We start from the raw sequence: 18,192 nt of genomic DNA, 5'->3' as shown, positions 1-18,192 counted from the left end.
CAGCCTCCCGAGTAGCTGGGATTACAGGCATGTGCCACCACGCCCTGCTAATTTTGTATTTTTAGTACAGATGGGGTTTCTCCATGCTGGTCAGGCTGGTCTCAAACTCCCGACCTCAGGTGATCTGTCTGCCTTGGCCTCCCAAAGTGCTGGGATTATAGGCGTGAGCCACCACGCCCGGCCTTCTTTGTCACTTTAAGTCTAAAACAAGGCCTGGCAAACATTTTCCATAAAAAGCCATATGGTAAATATTTATGGCTTTGTGGGCTCTGAGGACTCTGCTGAAACTATTGTAGCCTGCAAACAGCCACAGACAACAGGTGAACAAATTGTTGTGCCAATAAAAATTTACAAAAACAGTCAATGAGGGAAAAAACAGACAGTGTTCAGATTTAGACCACGAGTCATGGTTTACCCACCCCTGCCTAGGCAATCAACAAAACAGTAAGTCGAACCTTGGTTTGTAGCATTTCCTGAATTCTGTGGTGTAGATACTCTGTATGGTCAATTTCTTTTCTTTTTTTTCTCCCTTTTTCTTTCTTTCTTTTTTGTTTTTTTTTTTGAGACATGGTCTCACTGTGTCACCTAGACTGAAGTGCAGTGGCTCAGTCTTGGCTCACTGCAACCTTCACCTGCAAGGCTCAAGCAATCCTCCTACCTCAGCTTCCCAAGTAGCTGGAACTATAGGTATGTGCCACCAAGCCCAGCTATGTTTTGAATTTTTTATATAGACAGGGTTTCACCATGTTGCCCAGGCTGGTGGCAAACTCTTGGGCTCAAGCGAACTGCCCACCTCGGTGTCCCAAAGTGTTGGGATTACAGGCATGAGCCACTGCACCTGGCCAGTATGGTCAATTTTGAGTATCAACATGAAGTCATTGAACTTGGGATTGAGCTAAGTGTAGTACATACCAAACAGATACAAACAGAAGTAAATAACCCCAAAAGCACAGGTGAGGCTGGGTGCATTGGCTCACATCTATAATCCCAGCATTTTGCGAGGCTGAGGCTGGAGGATCATTTGAGTCCTGGAGTTCAAGACCAGCCTGGGCAACAAAGCAAAACCCCATCCCAAAAAGAACAGAACAGAGAAGAGGAAGAGAAGAGAAGAGAAGAGAAGAGAAGAGGACAGCACTGGTGATACTAAAACTTGGTAAAAATGATTTGGAAGTCGAGGCCAGGCATGGTGGCTCACGCCTGCAATCCAGCACTTGGGAAGGCCGAGGTGGGAGGATCACCTGAGGTCAGGAGTTTGAGACCAGCTTGGTCAAAATGGCGAAACCCTATCTCTACTAATATACAAAAATTAGCCGGGCATGGTGGTGGGTGCCTGTAATCCCAGCTACTTGGGAAGCTGAGGCAGGAGAATCACTGGAACCCAGGAAGTGGAAGCTGCAGAAGCCGAGATTGCACCACTACACTCCAGCCTGGGCAACAGCAAGACTCTGTCTCAAAAAAGAAAACAAAATAAAATAAAATAAAATCTGGCCCACAAACTTCCTGGAGAATTGACTGTGGGCTCTCCTGAGTGAATAGGAGTTGCTTCCCTGCTTTGGTTGCCTGAGCTTTAGAGGTGGGAGTCCCCCATGATCAGGGAAAATAGCCGCCAGGGAGGCTGAACAGCTGATACAGGATCAAGGCCTGGGGTGCATCAAAGGGCTTTTCTTTCCTCTCAGGCTAAACTACCATCACGTCAGTAGCTCCATCTCTTGCATAAGCAGAGGGTGAGGTTACTCAAGCCCAGTCATCGATCCCTTTCGGGCTGAACCTGTGTCCTCATCATCTGAAGTCCCCATGCTTTCGAACATCTCCCACCCTTCGGTTTGGAGCACTGACTTTCATTGTTGGCAAGGGCAATGGGGAGTTCACTTTGGCCTCTGATTTGCTGAATTGCCTTCAACGCATGGCTTAACCTCTCTGAACTCCCTTTCCCCATTTCTGAGTATTAGGAAGAACTGTGGCCGGGTGCAGTGGCTCAGGCCTGTAATCCCAGATCTTTGGGAGGCCGAAGTGGGCGGATCACTTGAGGTCAGGAGTTGGAGACCAGCCTGGCCAAAATGGTGAAACCCTGTCTCTACTAAAAATATAAAAATTGGCCGGGCGCGGTGGCTCAAGCCTGTAATCCCAGCACTTTGGGAGGCCGAGACGGGCGGATCACGAGGTCAGGAGATCAAGACCAGCCTAGTTAACATGGTGAAACCCCGTCTCTACTAAAAAAATACAAAAAACTAGCCGGGCGAGGTGGCGGGCGCCTGTAGTCCCAGCTACTAGGGAGGCTGAGGCAGGAGAATGGCGTAGACCCAGGAGGCGGAGCTTGCAGTGAGCTGAGATCCGGCCACTGCACTCCAGCCTGGGCGACAGAGTGAGACTCTGTCTCCAAAAAAATAAAAAATAAAAATAAAAATACAAAAATACAAAAATTGGCCGGGCACGGTGGCTCACGCCTGTAATCCCAGCACTTTGGGAGGTCGAGGCGGGTGGATCACAAGGTCAGGAGATCAAGACCATCCTGGCTAACACGGTGAAACCCCGTCTCTACTAAAAAATACAAAAAAATAGCCGGGCGTGGTGGTGGGCGCCTGTATTCCCAGCTACTTGGGAGGCTGAGGCAGGAGAATGGCGTGAACCTGAGAGGCGGAGGTTGCAGTGAGCCGAGATTGTGCCACTGCACTCCAGCCTGGGTGACAGAGCAAGACTCCATCTCAAAAAAAAAAAAAAAAAAAAAAAAAAAAATTAGCTGGGCATGGTGGTGCATGCCTGTAATCCCAGCTACTAGGGAGGCTGAGGCAGAATTGCTTGAACCTGGGAGACGGAGATGGAGGTTGCAGTGAGCCAAGATTGCACCACTGCACTCTAGCCTGGGTGACAGAGCAAGACTCCATCTTCAAAAAAAAGAAAAAAAAAAAAACAAAAGGGTTACGAGTCTCTGTTACCTACAGGGATAGAAGTGAGTGGCTACGTGTCCAGCGCTTTGCAAGCAACACAACCACCCTGTGAGAAAGGTATTATTCTACCCATTGTACAGTTGAAGAAACTGAGACTCAGAGAAGCTAACTGGCTCATACTAGTAGGTAGAGTTGGGATTCATCTCTTCTTACCCCAAATCCTAGTTTTTCATCTTTTCTCGTGTGCCTTACTGCCTTTAGAGCCCCTCCATATTTTTACAAATGAGAGGGGTGTGAGAGGCTGCTGGCCAGGGACTTGAAACCTAAATGTGCCAGGAGCCAGGAGAGTGACAGAGAAGAGCTGGATGAGGCCAGGCACGATGGTTCACGCCTGTAATCCCAGCACTTTGGGAGGCAGAGGCGGGTGGATCACTTGAGACTAGGAGTTCAAGACAGCCTGGCCAACATGGTAAGACTCCCATCTCTACTAAAAATACAAAAGTGAGCCGGGTATGGTGGCGCATGCCTGTAAGCCCAGCTACTCAGGAGGCTGAGGCACCAGAATTGCTTGAACTCAGGAGGTGGAGGTTGCAGTGAGCTGAGATCGTGCCACTGCACTCCAGCCTGGGAGATGGATTGAAACTGTGTCTCAAAATAATAATAATAATAATAATAAAAAGAAGAGCTGTGTGGGATTGTGAGAAGCTGCATTCCACCCCCACACTCTGCCAATGAGGGCAGTAACTTAGCTCCAGACAGTTGTTGCCTGTGGGGACATGGACCTGATGTGGCCAGATTTTGTTCAAAAGAAGTTTGCAATGTGAATTTTTATGTGAAATCCTTTGATTTGAAGATTGTCTTGTTTTGAATTGTATTTGTATGAAATATCCAGAATAGGTAAATCCATAGACATACAGTGCAGACTGGTGGCTGCCGGGCTCTGCGGGGAGGGAGGAAGGAGAGTGACTGCTTAAGGAGAATGGGTGTTCTTTTGGGGTGATGGAAAGAAGTGCTCTGGAACCAGAGAGAGGTGGTGGTTGCACAACATTGTGAATTACTAAATGCTGCTGAATTTTTTCACTGTTTTGTGACTCCCATCTCAATAAATTGAATTGGTTTTAAATTTTTCTTTATGATTTTGTGCATTTTTAGATATTAGGAAATAGCATTTTTATTGAAGATGAATATACATGGAGAAGTGCATAAGTGTATAGCTCTGAATTGTCACAAACAGAACACACCTGTTCTACTAGCTCAGCTCTGTGGTTTTTTTTTTTTTTTTAATTGAGATAGAGTCTCACTCTGTCGCTCAGGCTGGGGTGAAGTGGTACGATCTTGGCTCACTGCAACCTCTGCCTTCTGGGTTCAAGCAATTCCCCTGCCTCAGCCTCCCAAGTAGCTGGGGTTACAGGCGTGTCCCACCATGCCCGGCTAATTTTTTTTTTTTGTATTTTTAGTAGAGATGGGGTTTCACCGTGTTAGCGAGGATGGTTTCTATCGCCTGGCCTCATGATCCGCCCGCCTTGGCCTCCCAAAGTGCTGGGATTACAGGCATGAGCCACTGCACCCGGCCTGTAAATACTTTTGTCATAGCAATAAATACACATGTTCACCTGTGTGTGTATATGTGTGTGTTTCATTGAAAGGCTATCTGGGTGGTGCCAGGTGCAGTGGCTCATACCTGTAATCCCAGCACTTTGGAAGGCAGAGGTGGGTGGATCACTTGAGCCCAGGAATTTGAGACCAGCTTGGACAATATGGCAAGAACAGATCTCCCCAAAAATTTAAAAATTAGCTGGGTGTAGTGGTGTGCATCTATGGTCCCAGCTATTGGGGAGGCTGAGGTGGGGGGATTGCTTGAGCCTGGGAGGTTGAGGCTGCAGTGAGCCATGACTGTACCACCACACTCGAGCCTGGGTGACAGACCGAGACCCTGTATCAAAATGAAAAAAAGAAAAAAAAAAAAAAAGAAAGTCTGTACTATGATTTCTTTTCTTTTTTTTTTTTCTTTCTTTTTTTTTTTTCAGACGGAGTCTTGCTCTGTCGCCCAGACTAGGGTACAGTGGCATGATCTTGGCTCATTGCAACCTCCGCCTCCCAGGTTCAAGAGATTCTCCTGACTCAGCTTCCCTGGGATTACATGCGCCCGCTACCACACCCGGCTAATTTTTGTATTTTTAGTAGAGATGAGGTTTCACCATCTTGGCCAGGCTGGTCTTGAACTCCTGACCTGCTGATCCACCCGCCTCGGCCTTCCAAAGTGCTGGGATTATAGGCGTGAGCCACCGTGCCCGGCCTGTACTCTGATTTCTTTAACCAGCTCCTAGAATCAAGCACTACCAAGGTCTTCCCATTAGAAACAGCATGGATGGTGATCTAGCTCATTTGAATGTAGATTTTCATGCTCTTTAACAATTGCTTTATTAAATTACTCTGAATTGATATTAATAAGTATCTTATTACTATTTTATGTTTTGTAGAGATAGAGTCTTGTCATGTTGCCCAGGCTGGTCTCAAACTTCTGGCCTCAAGCGATTCTCCTGCATTGGCCTCCCAATGTGCTAGGATTACAGACATGAGCCACCATGCCAACAATTATTATTGTTATTATTTTCAAGACAGGGTCTCAATCTGTCACCCAGGCTGGAGTGCAGTGGTGTGATCTCAACTCACTGCAACCACCGCCTCCCAGGCTCAAGCAATCGCCCCACCTCAGCCTCCCAAGTAGCTGGGACTACAAGTGTGTGCCACCACGCCTGGCTAATTTTTTGTATTTTTAATAGAGACAGGATTTCACCATGTTGGCCAGGCTGGTCTTGAACTCCTGACCTCAGACGATCCGCCCACCTTGGCCTCCCAGTGTTGGGATTACAGGTGTGAGCCACCGCGCACAACCCAGTATCTTATTTTTAAAAACTACTGGCCGGGCGCGGTGGCTCAAGCCTGTAATCCCAGCACTTTGGGAGGCCGAGACGGGTGGATCACGAGGTCAGGAGATCGAGACCATCCTGGCTAACACGGTGAAACCCCATCTCTACTAAAAAATACAAAAAAAACTAGCCGGGCGAAGTGGCGGGTGCCTGTAGTCCCAGCTACTCGGGAGGCTGAGGCAGGAGAATGGCGTGAACCCGAGAGGAGGAGCTTGCAGTGAGCTGAGATCCGGCCACTGCACTCCAGCCTGGGTGACAGAGCAAGACTCCGTCTCAAAAAAAAAAAAAAAAAAAAAAAAAAAAAAAAAAAAAAAAAAAAAAACTACTTTCTGCTCTGCCCCACGTTCTGCCCAGGTACTAAATATTAACAGCCTCAGAGGTATAACTGCTTCCCTTTTTCCTTTCTATAGGGGAGTTGACTTTATTGAATAAAAATAGGATGATTTACTATGTGGGTCTCTGCATCTTACTTTTCCAAATGCTTAATTACTGGCAACTGCGGTGGACATTCCTTTAGCCCCTCCAAATCTCTTCCCTCCCTGCCCTTCTCGGTGCCCCAAGCCTTATCACCTTCAGCCAACCTGAGACTCTGGCAGGAGAGGAGAGGAGAGACAAGTGGGGGTTTCTTGGCTTCCTCCCTGCCAGACGTTGTTTTAGCAGCTGTTTTAGCAGCAGCTGTGTCCCTGTACTGAAGGCCACACTCCTGTTGGGTGGCTACAACGCTCTCTAGGTTTCCAAACCCTCCCTTCTCTTGCCCCTTTAGGCTTAAGGGGTGGGGTAAGAGACCCCACGCTCGCCAGTCCCAGGTGGCTTCATTATCCTTATCTGCTCCCATGACTTTGTAAGTAGCCCCTTTAGTAAACGCCCCTCAAACATCCTTCTGAGTGGACCAGCTGTTCTGTGATGGCCCCTGGACAACTGATTCAGCAACTAATTTAAAATTCTTTTTTTTCTTTTCTTTCTTTTTTTTTTTTTTGAGACAGAGTCTTGCCCTGTTGCCCAGGCTGGAGTGCAGTGGTCTGATCTTGGCTCACTGTAACCTCTGCCTCCCAGGTTCAAGCAATTCTCATACCTCAGCCTCCCAAGTAGCTGGGATTATAGCCGTGCCACCACCATACCCAGTTTATTTGTTTATTTATTTATTTATTTATTTATTTGAGACGGAGTTTCCCTCTGGAGTGCAGTGGCGCGATCTGAGCTCACTGCAAGCTCCGCCTCCTGGGTTTATGCCATTCTCCTGCCTCAGCCTCCCGAGTAGCTGGAACTACAGGCGCCCGCCACCTTGCCTGGCTAGTTTTTTGTATGTTTTAGTAGAGACAGAGTTTCACTGTGTTAGCCAGGATGGTCTCGATCTCCTGACCTTGTGATCCGCCCGTCTTGGCCTCCCAAAGTGCTGGGATTACAGGCTTCAGCCACCGCGCCCGGCTGTTCTTTTTGTTTTTGAGAGGGATCTTTTTCTTTTTGTTTTTGAGAGGGAGTCTTGCTCTGTTGCCCAGGCTGGAGTGCAGTGGTGTAATCTCAGCTCACTGCAACCTCCGCCTCCTGGGTTCTTCTGCCTCAGCCTCCTGAGTAGCTGGGATTACAGGCACCAGCCACCAAGCCCAACTAATCTATTTTAGTAGAGATGGGGTTTCACCATGTTGGCCAAGCTGGTCTCGAACTCCTGACTTCAAGCGATCCACCCGCCTCGGCCTCCCAAAGTTCTGGGATTACAGGTGGGAGTCACCTCACCCAGCCTTGAGCTGGATCTTGAAGGAGAGGTTCAAGTCAGCCTGGCCTGAGATGGTGTTCCAGGACGGGAAGAGCAGGTGCTAAGACCCAGTGCTAAGAGAGACTGAGCAAAAAACGTTCCAGAAACTGCTAGAAGTTCAGCATGGCTGGAGCATAAGTTGTGTGTGTGTGTGTGTGTGTATGTGTGTGTGTGGTGGGGTACACGGATGGGAGGTGATCTAAAGGCAAGCAGAGATCAGAAGAGTCTTAAAGGCCAAGAGAAGGGCACTGAAGCCATTAAGCAGTAGAGTGCCAATGTCACCCTTTGGAAGGTTATTCTGGCTGCTTTGGAGACTGAGTTAAAGTGGACAACCTGAGACAGTTCAAAGACTGCCACAATCAGGAGAAAGAGGTGGCGGGGCAGGAGTAGACGTGGAGGTGATGGGTGGATTTCGGAGCTATGAAGGCAGTCAAAAGATAGAGGTTTATTATAATGACAGCAATATTGACAAGCTCATAATGTAGTAATCTAACAACAGCTCTCTTTTCAGGCCACATGGGTAAGAATCTTCTCACCCTTTTTATTTGGAAAAATTTCAGACCTCAGAAGAACTGCAAGATAGTTCCCCTACACCACCAACTTTTCCTTTTATTATTATTATTTTTTTTTGATAGAGACTGGGTCTTGCCATGTTGCTCAGGCTGGTCTCAAATTCCTAGGATCAGGGGATCCTCCCGCTTCTGTCTCCCAAAGTGCTAGGATTATAGGCATGAGCTGCCTACAAAACAGTTTCCTTGAACATGCATATACTCTTCATGTGGATTTGCTAATTGTTACATTTTGCCTCTTTCTCCCCTTGTATCATTTTCTTTGAACCACTTGCAAGTTAGTAGCTGAAATCATGACACTACACATCTAAATATTTGAGCATTTATCTCCTTCCAATAAAAAGATATTCTCATATAATTGCAACATCATTATCTGACTGAGGAAATTTAACACTGATATACTACAATTTAATATAAAGTTCACATTTAGATTTCACCAATTGGCCCAATAAGTCTTTTAAAGCTGCTGTTTCTCATTAAATAATTCAAGTAAGGATCCATGTATTGCATATAGTCATCGTTTCTCTCTTCCCCTCTCTTTTTTTTTTGAAACGGAGTTTCCCCCTGTGGCCCAGGCTGGAGTGCAGTGGCATGATCGTGGTTCACTGCAACCTCTGCCTCCTGGGTTCCAGCAATTCTCCAGCCTCAGACTCCCAAGTAGCTGGGATTACAGGTGTGTGCTGCTGTGCCCGGCTAATTTTTGTAGTTTTACTGGAGATGGGGTTTTACCATGTTGGCCAGGCTGGTCTCAAACTCCTGACCTCAAGTGATCCACCCACTTCAGCCTCCCAAAATGCCGGGATTACAGGTGTGAACCATCATGCCTGGTCCTCTGCTAATTAATTTTTATTTTATTTTATATTTATTTATTTATTTATTTATTGTAGAGACATAAGTCTTGCTATATTGCCCAGGCTGGTCTTAAACTCCTGGACTCAAGGGATCCTCCTGCCTTGATCTCCCAGAGATATGGGACTGCAGGCGTGATCCACTGCACCTGTATCTCTCTCTCTCTCTTTTGACAATGTTAGAAATGTTAGTTTATTTTGGCCGGGCGCAGTGGCTCACTCCTGTAATTCCAGCACTTTGGGAGGCTGAGGGGGGTGGATCACCTGAGGTCAGGAGTTGGAGACTAGCCTGGCTAACATGGTAAAACCCCGTCTCTACTAAAAATACAAAAATTAGCTGGGCGTGGTGGCAGGCTCCTGTAATCCCAGCTACTCGGGAGGCTGAGGCAGGAGAATTGCTTGAACCTAGAAAGAGGAGGTTGCAGTGACCCAAGATCACGCCATTGCATTCCAGCCCCAGGCAACAAGAGCGAAACCCCGTTTCAAAAAAAAAAAAGAGATAATATCAAACAGTTATATGAAGCCAAATGTAATCAGTTCTACTTTTTCTCTTTTTTTTTTCTTTCTGTTTAAAGGTTGCCTTAAAATTTTATTTTGAAGTGGTTTTAAACTCACAGAAAAGTTCCAAAAACATTATAAAGAACATTTATATATGTTTCACCAATTATTTACATTTTGTACATGTAAATAATTTACAAGTAATTTACAGAGTCACCAATTATTTACATTTTGCCATATTTACCTTATTTATCTCTTGTCTACAAATATATATCTATCTCTTTCTTTTTTTTGAGACGGAGTCTCACTATATGGTCCAGGCTGGAGTGCAGTGGCACGATCTTGGTTCACTACAACCTCCGCCTCTGAGGTTCAAACGATTATCCTGCGTCAGCCTCCCAGGTAGCTGGGATTACAAGTGTGTGGCACTGTGCCTTGGTAATTTTTGTATTTTTAGTAGAGACGGTGTTTCACCATGTTGGCCAGGCTGGTCTTGAACTCCTGACCTCAAGTGATCCGCCCACCTCAGCCTCCCAAAGTGCTGGGATTACAGGTGTGAACCACCACACCTGATCATCTCCTGAATAATTTTTTTTTTTTTTTGTAGAGACGGAGATCTTGATATGTTGCCCAGGCTGGTCTCAAACTCCTGGACCTAAGGGATCCTCCTGCTTTGATCTCCCAGAGTAATGGGACTACAAGGCATGAGCCACTGCACCTGTATCTCTCTCTCTCGACAATGTTAGAAATGTTAGTTTATTTCTGAGGGGCGTGGTGGCTCACTCCTGCAATCCCAGCACTTTGGAAGGCCGAGCTGGGCTGGGTCACTTGAGGCCAGGGGTTCAAGACCTTCTCAGTCTCCTGAATGCCTGGGATTACAGCTGTGTGCCACCACACCCGGCTAGTTTTTTATATTTTTGGTAGAGACAGGGTTTCACCATGTTGGTGAGGCTGGTCTTGAACTCCCACCTCCCAAAGTGCTGGGATTACAGGCATGAGCCACCATACCCAGCCCATTACATTTAGTTGATGCATATCTTCAGTGTTCTTAAATCTAGGTAATTGCATATCCGCCTCCTTTCCCTTCCCCCACCCCTCATTCCCCATGTGTATTTCACAACATTGACTTTTTTTGAAGTTTTCAGGCCAGTTGTTTTGAAGTATGTCCCTTCTTTTGGATACGTCTGTTTTCCAATGATTAAATTCAGGGCAAACATGTTTGAATACTACACAGATGACCGTTAAGCCCTTTTCCAGACAGAATATTAGAGGCACATGGTCAGATATCAAAGTTGATCATTTAGTTAAGCTGGGTTGGAATTTTGGCCTCACATTTTGCTAGTTGGGTAAATCGGTTATTGAGACGGTTTTCTCAGCTGTCAAACTGGGAGGTAATAATCTAGCTTCATGATGTTGTTGAATTAATATATGTCAGGCACTTAGAACACCGTCTGGCACATTATAAGTATCAATAAATAAACACTGTTACCGTTATTATTATCACTACAATTTATAGAGGCCTTAACAGGAACATCCAGCACCTTCAACAGTATGTGGCTTATAGGAAGCATTCCATGAATATTTGTTAGCAGGACAGCTCTATGAGAGCTGCTATCAATTACTGCCCCATTTTACAGATGAGGAAACTGAGGCTCAGAGAAGCAAGTAGTGACTTAGGGTCACACAGATTGCCGTTTGGTGGCAAGATACGGGGTTTGTACTCAGGCATATCGGATCTGTAAAGTGAGGGATAAGGAATCTTAATGTATTTTGTAAATCCTCCACGGCTGTGTGGATGTGAAGAACTGAATTGGAGCGCCACGCGGCGGTTCTCTGCCGTACAGTATCCATCCATACAGTAGGCGCTCAATAAATGTCTGTTGCACGAATGAGGAAAGAAAATGAGTCAGCTGACGCGAGATCATCCCCTAGCGTTTGTATGCACCTACGTGGGGATCCATCGCTGCCGACGCTACTCCTGCCGGGTCACCACAGGCGCACGTGTTCCGTCAGGGCGCGGCTTCCGGCGACCCAGCTCCGCCGCCAAGCCCCACCCCAAGCCCCACCCCTTGCCTGTTGTCGCGCTCGCGGACGGCTGTGGTGTTTTGGCCCATGGGCGGAGCCGTAGTTACGGTCTACTGGGGCGTCGTCCGTAGCCCGGGAGCCGGGTGTGTGGAATCGCGGCCCGAGGTTCGCTATGTCTGAGGAGGAAGCGAGGCAGAGCGGAGGCTCCTCGCAGGCCGGCGCCGTGACTGTCAGCGACGTCCAGGAGCTGATGCGGCGCAAGGAGGAGATAGAGGCGCAGATCAAGGCCAACTATGACGTGCTAGAAAGCGTGAGTGTGGGTTCGGGGCGCCCCAGGTCGCCTAACCCGGCCCCCCGTCTCTGGAGGACTGGGAAGCCAGGGCCGCCTCAACTTGGGCGTTCCGCAATGGATCTTCTCCCTGGGAGGCCCAAGGCGCCGCAAGTGCGGCCTCTGTCGGCACAAGAAGGCAGTTAAAGAACCTTAGTAACTTAACAGTTAGCTATATTGATATCCAGCAAGCGTTTATGGAGCCCTACTGTGTGCTAGGCGCTGGTTTAAGTGCTGTGCATTGTTGAGTTCATTTAATCCTCACAACAACCCTTTGAGATGGATGCTGTTACTTTCTCCATTTTAGGGAGGGGGAAACAGGTGTTACTTGGTGATTGAACAGCTGTCATGTGCTTCGCTGACTGCCTTCTCTTAATTTTGTATTTTTTGTAAAGACAGAGTCTCGCTCTGTTGCCCAGGTTGGTATCGAACTGTTGGCCTCAAGCGATCCTCCCGTTTCGGCCTTTCAAAGTGCTGGGATTACAGGCGTGAGCTACTGCACCTGGCATTTGCTGATTGCATCATAACTTCTTAAACTTCAGTGTGTATGTGAATTACCTGGAGATCTTATTAAAATGAAGATTTTGTTTGAGGCAAGGGATCAGATTCTGCATTTGTAGTCAACTCCCAGCAATGCTGATGCTAGAGGTCTAAGGACCGGACTTTGAGTGACAAATAAGGCTCATCCTTATTGCATAAGGAGGAAACTGAGGCCCAGAGTGGGGCAAACGCCTATCTAAGGTCATGCGGGTTGGAATTGGCAGCGATGGGTCTGGCTCAAAAGCTGATGCAGATTTTCTTATGCCACCTAGTATAAAATCACAAATCAGTTCGCAGAGGAAGATTCAATTAATTACGCCCAAGTAGGGTGGGATGGAATGCATTTTAGGTGATGTAAATGAAGTTTCTTTTTTTTTTTGGTTTGAGACAGAGTCCCGCTTTGTCACCCAGGCTGGAGTGCAGTGGCTCAATCTCGGCTCACTGCAGCCTCCGCCTCCCGGGTTCAAATGATTCTCCTGCCTCAGCCTCCTGAGTGGTAGGGATTACAGGCGCGGGCTGGTATGCCAGGCTAATTTTGTATTTTAAGTAGAGACAGGGTTTCACCATGTTGGTCATGGCGGTGTTGAACTCCTGACCTCAGGTGATCCGCCCACCTCGGCCTTCCCAAGTGCTGGGATTACAGGTGTGAGCCACTGCGTCTGGCCATAAGATGAAGTTTCATATGGAGGGCCAGAGAACCATTTTACTGGGTACTGACTGTATGCTTAAAGTGGCATTCAGACCTCAGGTCTGTTCCATTCAGAACCTGTGCTTTCAAGCGAATTACCAGCAATTTCTCAAACTTTAGTTTATTTTCTACCACATGCAGGATACTATATGCATATACCACTTGTACTGTTATTCCTTTTATATTTTTATTTAAATAGATCTACTTTTAATCTTATATAAATGTATTATTATTATTATTATTGAGACAGGGTCTCGCTCTGTTGCCCAGGCTGGAGTTCAGTGGCACCATCTTGGCTCACTGCAGCCTCAACCTCCTGGGCTCAAGCAATCCTCCTACCTCAGCCTCCCAAGTAGCTGAGACTGCAGGTACGTGCCACCATGCCCAGCTAATTTTTATATTTTTTGTAGCTACGAGGTCTTGCTCTGTTGCTCAGACTGGTCTCAAACTCCTGGGCTCAAGCAGTCCTCCTGCCTCTGCCTCCCAAAGTGTTGGAGTCACAGGCATGAGCCACAGTGCCTTGCCCATAAATGTATTTTGAAAGAAAATTTCAAAACTCGGCTACATATGGAAAATGAGAATCTTTTCTCTTAAATATAAGGTCAGATGCTTTGCAGGTTGATATGGCACGTTCGTTGCTTCTGGCTGGCTGCTGTTGCTTGCTGAAGGCTTTCAGCCTGAAACCCTGCTCTGTTTGTTTTTAAAAAGTGGGTTTGGGCCGGGCGTGGTGGCTCACACCCGTAATCCCAGCACTTTGGGAGACTGAGGCGGGTGGATCACCTGAGGTCAGGAGTTTGAGACCAGCCTGGCCAACATGGTGAAATCCCGACTCTACTAAAAATAACAAAAATTAGCCAGGCGTGATGGCGCATGCCTGTAGTCCCAGCTACTTGGGAGGCTGAGGCAGGAGAATCACTCGAACCCGGGAGGTGGAGGTTGCAGTGAGCTGAGATCCTGCCACTGCACTCCAGCCTGGGCGACAGAGCAAGACTCTGTCTCAAAAAAAGAAAAGGGTTTGGGTACAGTGGCTCATTATTTGAGTGGCCAAGGTGGGAGGATCACTTGAGGCCAGAAGTTCAATACCAGCCTCGGTAGCATAGCGAGACTGTGCCTCTACAAAAAAAAAAAAGTTTTTAAATTAGTTGGGCATGGTGGTACATGCCTGTAGTCCCAGCTACTTGGGAGGCTGAGGCGGGAGGATTGCTTGAGCCCTGGATGTTGAGGCTGCAGTGAGCTATAATTGCACCACTGCATTCCCTTTTGGGTGACAGAGTGAGATGCTGTCTCTTTTTTTAATAATAATAAAAAAAAAAAAGGCCAGGCATAGTGGCTCACGACTTTAATCCCAGCACTTTGGAAGGCCGAGGCATGCGGGTCATTTGAGGTCAGGCGTTCGAGACCAGCCTGGCCAATGTGGTGAAACCCCATCTCTACTAAAATACAAAAATGAGCCAGGCGTGGTGATACACACCTGTAATCCCAGCTACTCGGGAGGCTGATGCAGGAGAATCGCTTAAACCTGGGAGGTGGAGGTTACAGTGAATCAAGATTGCGCCATGACACTCCAGGCTGGGTGACAGACTCCGTCTCAGAAAAAAAAAAAAAAAAGTGGGCAGCCAAAACTGTAAACTATAAATCTCGTATAATAAAACATAGGAGTAAATCTTCATGACCTTGGATTGGGCAAAGCCTTTTTAGATATGGCACCAAAAACACAAGCTACAAAAGAAAAAATGATAAGTTGGATTTCAACATTTAAAACTGTGTTTCAAAGGACTTAGTAAAGAAAGTGAAAAGATAAGCTCCAGAATAGGAGAAAATATTTGCATATCATTTCTCTGATAAAAGGATAGTATCTAGGCTATAGTAAGAGCTCTTATAACTCAATAATAAAAAGAGAACCAATTAGAAGACAGGGAAAGGATCTGAATAAACATTTCTCCAAAGAAAATATGATCAATAAAAATGGTCAGTGGCCAGGTGTGGTGGCTCATGCCTATAATCCCAGGACTTTGGGAGTCTGAGGCAGGAGGATCACTTGAGGCCAGGGGTTTGAGACTAGCCTGGGCAACACAGTGAGAACCTATCTTTACAAAAAATTAAAAATTAAAGGCTTGGTGCGGTGGCTCACGCCTGTAATCCCAGCACTTTGGGAGGCCGAGGCGGGCGGATCATGAGGTCAGGAGATCGAGACCATCCTGGCTAACACGGTGAAACCCCGTCTCTACTAAAAATACAAAAAAATTAGCCGGGCGTGGTGGCGGGTGCCTGTAGTCCCAGCTACTCCCGGGAGACTGAGGCAGGAGAATGGCATGAACCCGGGAGACAGAGCTTGCAGTGAGTCGAGATCGCGCCGCTGCACTCCAGCCTGGGCGACAGAACAAGGCTCTGTCTTAAAACAAAAAATTAAAAATTAGCCAGGTGTGGTGACATGTACCTGTGGTCCCAGCTACTTAGGAGGCTGAGGCGGATTGCTTGAACTCAGGAGTTCAAGGTTGCAGTGAGCTATGAACACACCACTGTACCCCAGCCTGGTCAACAGAAAGAAATCTTGTCTCAAAACAAACAAACACAAAAGCCGTTAACTTTTATACTTTACATGAGTCAGTTATATGGTATCTGAATTATATCTCAATAAAACTTATAAAAATGGAGGGTCCTAGAGATAGCAAGTAACTGGGGTGTTGCAAAGACCAGCACCAAATGGACACTTTTGCCTTGACAATTGAAGGATTGAAGAGAATTGGGAAAGGAATATGTATTTTTGATTCAGGGTTATTTAATGCCCTGTGTGTGAGCTGCCAGTGTTATGGATCCCACCCTTTGAGAAGCATTATCCAATGTGATATTGATTCTCAAAGGCTGGTTAACTCTTAATCACTGTGGGAAGGCAGGAGCTGATACAGGTTTTTAGCCCCTGGGGCATTTCTGCAGTGTCATGGTGAATCCTGTGTTAGGGGAGTATGGAGAACTATCTCCTTGCACAGTGGACAGTAGGTTTGGGTGTAACCCGGAGGCTTCCAGAGAGAAAGGGAGCAAGGCTCTTCTCAGTGCCTGCGTACACTGGCAACTTGTCCCTGGACTGACTAATCCTTACAGCCACTGTTTATGACTATGACTGTGCATAATCGTTTTCTGGGGCCACCATAACACCACAGAGTTGGGGACTTAAAACAGGAATTTACTCTGTGCCAGCTCTGGAGGCCAGAAGTCTGAAATCAAGATGTCAGCAGGGTTGGCTCCTACAGGCTCTGAGAGAGAAGCTTCCAGGCCTTTCTCCCAGCCTCTGGTGGCTGCCGGTGGTCCTTGGCTTACAGCTCTGCCTGCATCTTCACATGGCCTTCCTCCTGTTTCTCTGTCCCACACCTACCTCTGCCTTTCTTTTTTGAGGACACCAGCCACCAGATGAGCTTATCTCGAGATCCTTAACATAATTACATCTACAAAGACTCTTTTTCAAATAAAGTCATATTTACAGGTTCTAGGGGTTAGCATGTGGTTATCTGTTTTTGGGGGCCACTCTTGAACCCACTGCGTTGTGTATGCACGTGGCACTGTGCTGAGTACTCTGTGGGTCAGCTCATTAGGTCTTGCAGCAGGTAGGGAGGGAGGCGAGTGCTCTTACTCCCATTTTATAATTGAGGAAGCTGAGGCTTAGAGAGGAGAAGGTCTCAGCTAAGGATGTCCAGCTTGTACGCGGCAGAATTGAGATTCAAATTAAAGTCTAACCAACTGCAGAGCCCCTCCCCTGAGCCATGCGACTGGTTTCACTGCTTTTGTGTACTCTCCTCCAACTCATATCTTTAAAATGTTAAAAAAAAAAAAAAAAAAAAAAGAAGAAAAGAAAGGGTTGTTTTGAATAGAGAATACATTCCCAAAGGCAAAATTCAAAACCTACAGAGGGATGTAAAGTGGAGCTTCTCTCTCCCTGCCCTGTCACCCAGCCACCCAGTTCCTCTCCCTGGAGGCAGCTGGTGCTATCGCTGTTTCCTTCTTGGAAAGGCCTTTTAGATCTTTTTATTTTCAGAAGACTCAAAGCCCTGCCACAGCTGGATGCCGTTTGGACTTCTCACTCCCCTCTAGCTTCCAGGGCCAGCAGCCAGGTGTCAGCCACCTGTGGGAAGGAGGGTCTGAAGGAGGGGAGGAAGAGGCTGGCCTTGGGGATGATGCTCAAAGGAGTCTTTGGTTTTATCGGCACTGTGTTAACTTCAAAAAAGAATGCAATCATGCATTACTTGCATTAAAAATAAAAAACGAGGCCAGGCCTGGTGGCTCAAGCCTGTAATCCCAGCACTTTGGGAGGCCGAGACGGGCGGATCACGAGGTCAGGAGATCGAGACCATCCTGGCTAACATGATGAAACCCCGTCTCTACTAAAAAATACAAAAAACTAGCCGGGCGAGGTGGCGGGCGCCTGTAGTCCCAGCTACTCAGGAGGCTGAGGCAGGAGAATGGCATAAACCCGGGAGGCGGAGCTTGCAGTGAGCCGAGATCCGGCCACTGCACTCTAGCCTGGGCGACAGAGCGAGACTCCGTCTCAAAAAAAAATAAAAAATAAAAAATAATAAATAAAAACAAAAAATGAAAGACACGGTGCCCACCCCAGGGTAGTTGTGAGGACATGAATAGAGCCCCTGGTCTAAGTGATCGGTATGTGACACTGATACTGTCACCTTTATTATGACTTCAGAGGAGAAGGGTCTTGGGAAAGACATCCTGGGGACATTACACCCATGAGCACCTTTTAACCACATTTCTTTCCTCCAGCAAAAAGGCATTGGGATGAACGAGCCGCTGGTGGACTGTGAGGGCTACCCCCGGTCAGACGTGGACCTGTACCAAGTCCGCACCGCCCGGCACAACATCATATGTGAGTGGCCCTCTTAGAGGACTTTCCCCGCCTTGTGGTGGGAAGTGTTAGAGGCATACAAATAAAACCAAGGATCTGTGTTATCCACTGCCTTCTCTTCTGCCTTGATGGGATTATCTTATCCCCCTTCAAGGACTGAGAACTAAAGGAATGGGCTAGACTCTAAGCTTCTATATTTCTGGTTTCATTTTCTCTCCCTTTTTTTTTTGAGCCAGGGTCTTGCTCTGTCTTCCACACTGGAGTGCAGTGGCGCTAACATGA

The 18,192-nt window shown here is 47.1% G+C and overlaps 1 protein-coding gene across 1 annotated transcript in view; it reads left to right on the top strand.

The window, feature by feature from the left end:
* Nucleotides 1-11,551: 11,551 nt before the first annotated feature.
* Nucleotides 11,552-18,192, top strand: part of LOC105494463 (proteasome 26S subunit, non-ATPase 9) — a 28,984-nt gene continuing 22,343 nt past the window's right edge. The window contains exons 1-2 of the mRNA XM_011762890.3: nucleotides 11,552-11,815; nucleotides 17,829-17,931. Coding sequence (XP_011761192.1) covers nucleotides 11,678-11,815; nucleotides 17,829-17,931 — 241 coding nt within the window. The 5' untranslated portion in view covers nucleotides 11,552-11,677. The remainder of the gene's footprint in view (nucleotides 11,816-17,828; nucleotides 17,932-18,192) is intronic.

This window comes from Macaca nemestrina, chromosome 10, assembly GCF_043159975.1.
Source record: "Macaca nemestrina isolate mMacNem1 chromosome 10, mMacNem.hap1, whole genome shotgun sequence".
Taxonomy (NCBI): domain Eukaryota; kingdom Metazoa; phylum Chordata; class Mammalia; order Primates; family Cercopithecidae; genus Macaca; species Macaca nemestrina.
The sequence above is the reverse complement of the archived record's forward strand: the minus strand, read 5'-3'. Positions and strand labels throughout refer to the sequence as shown.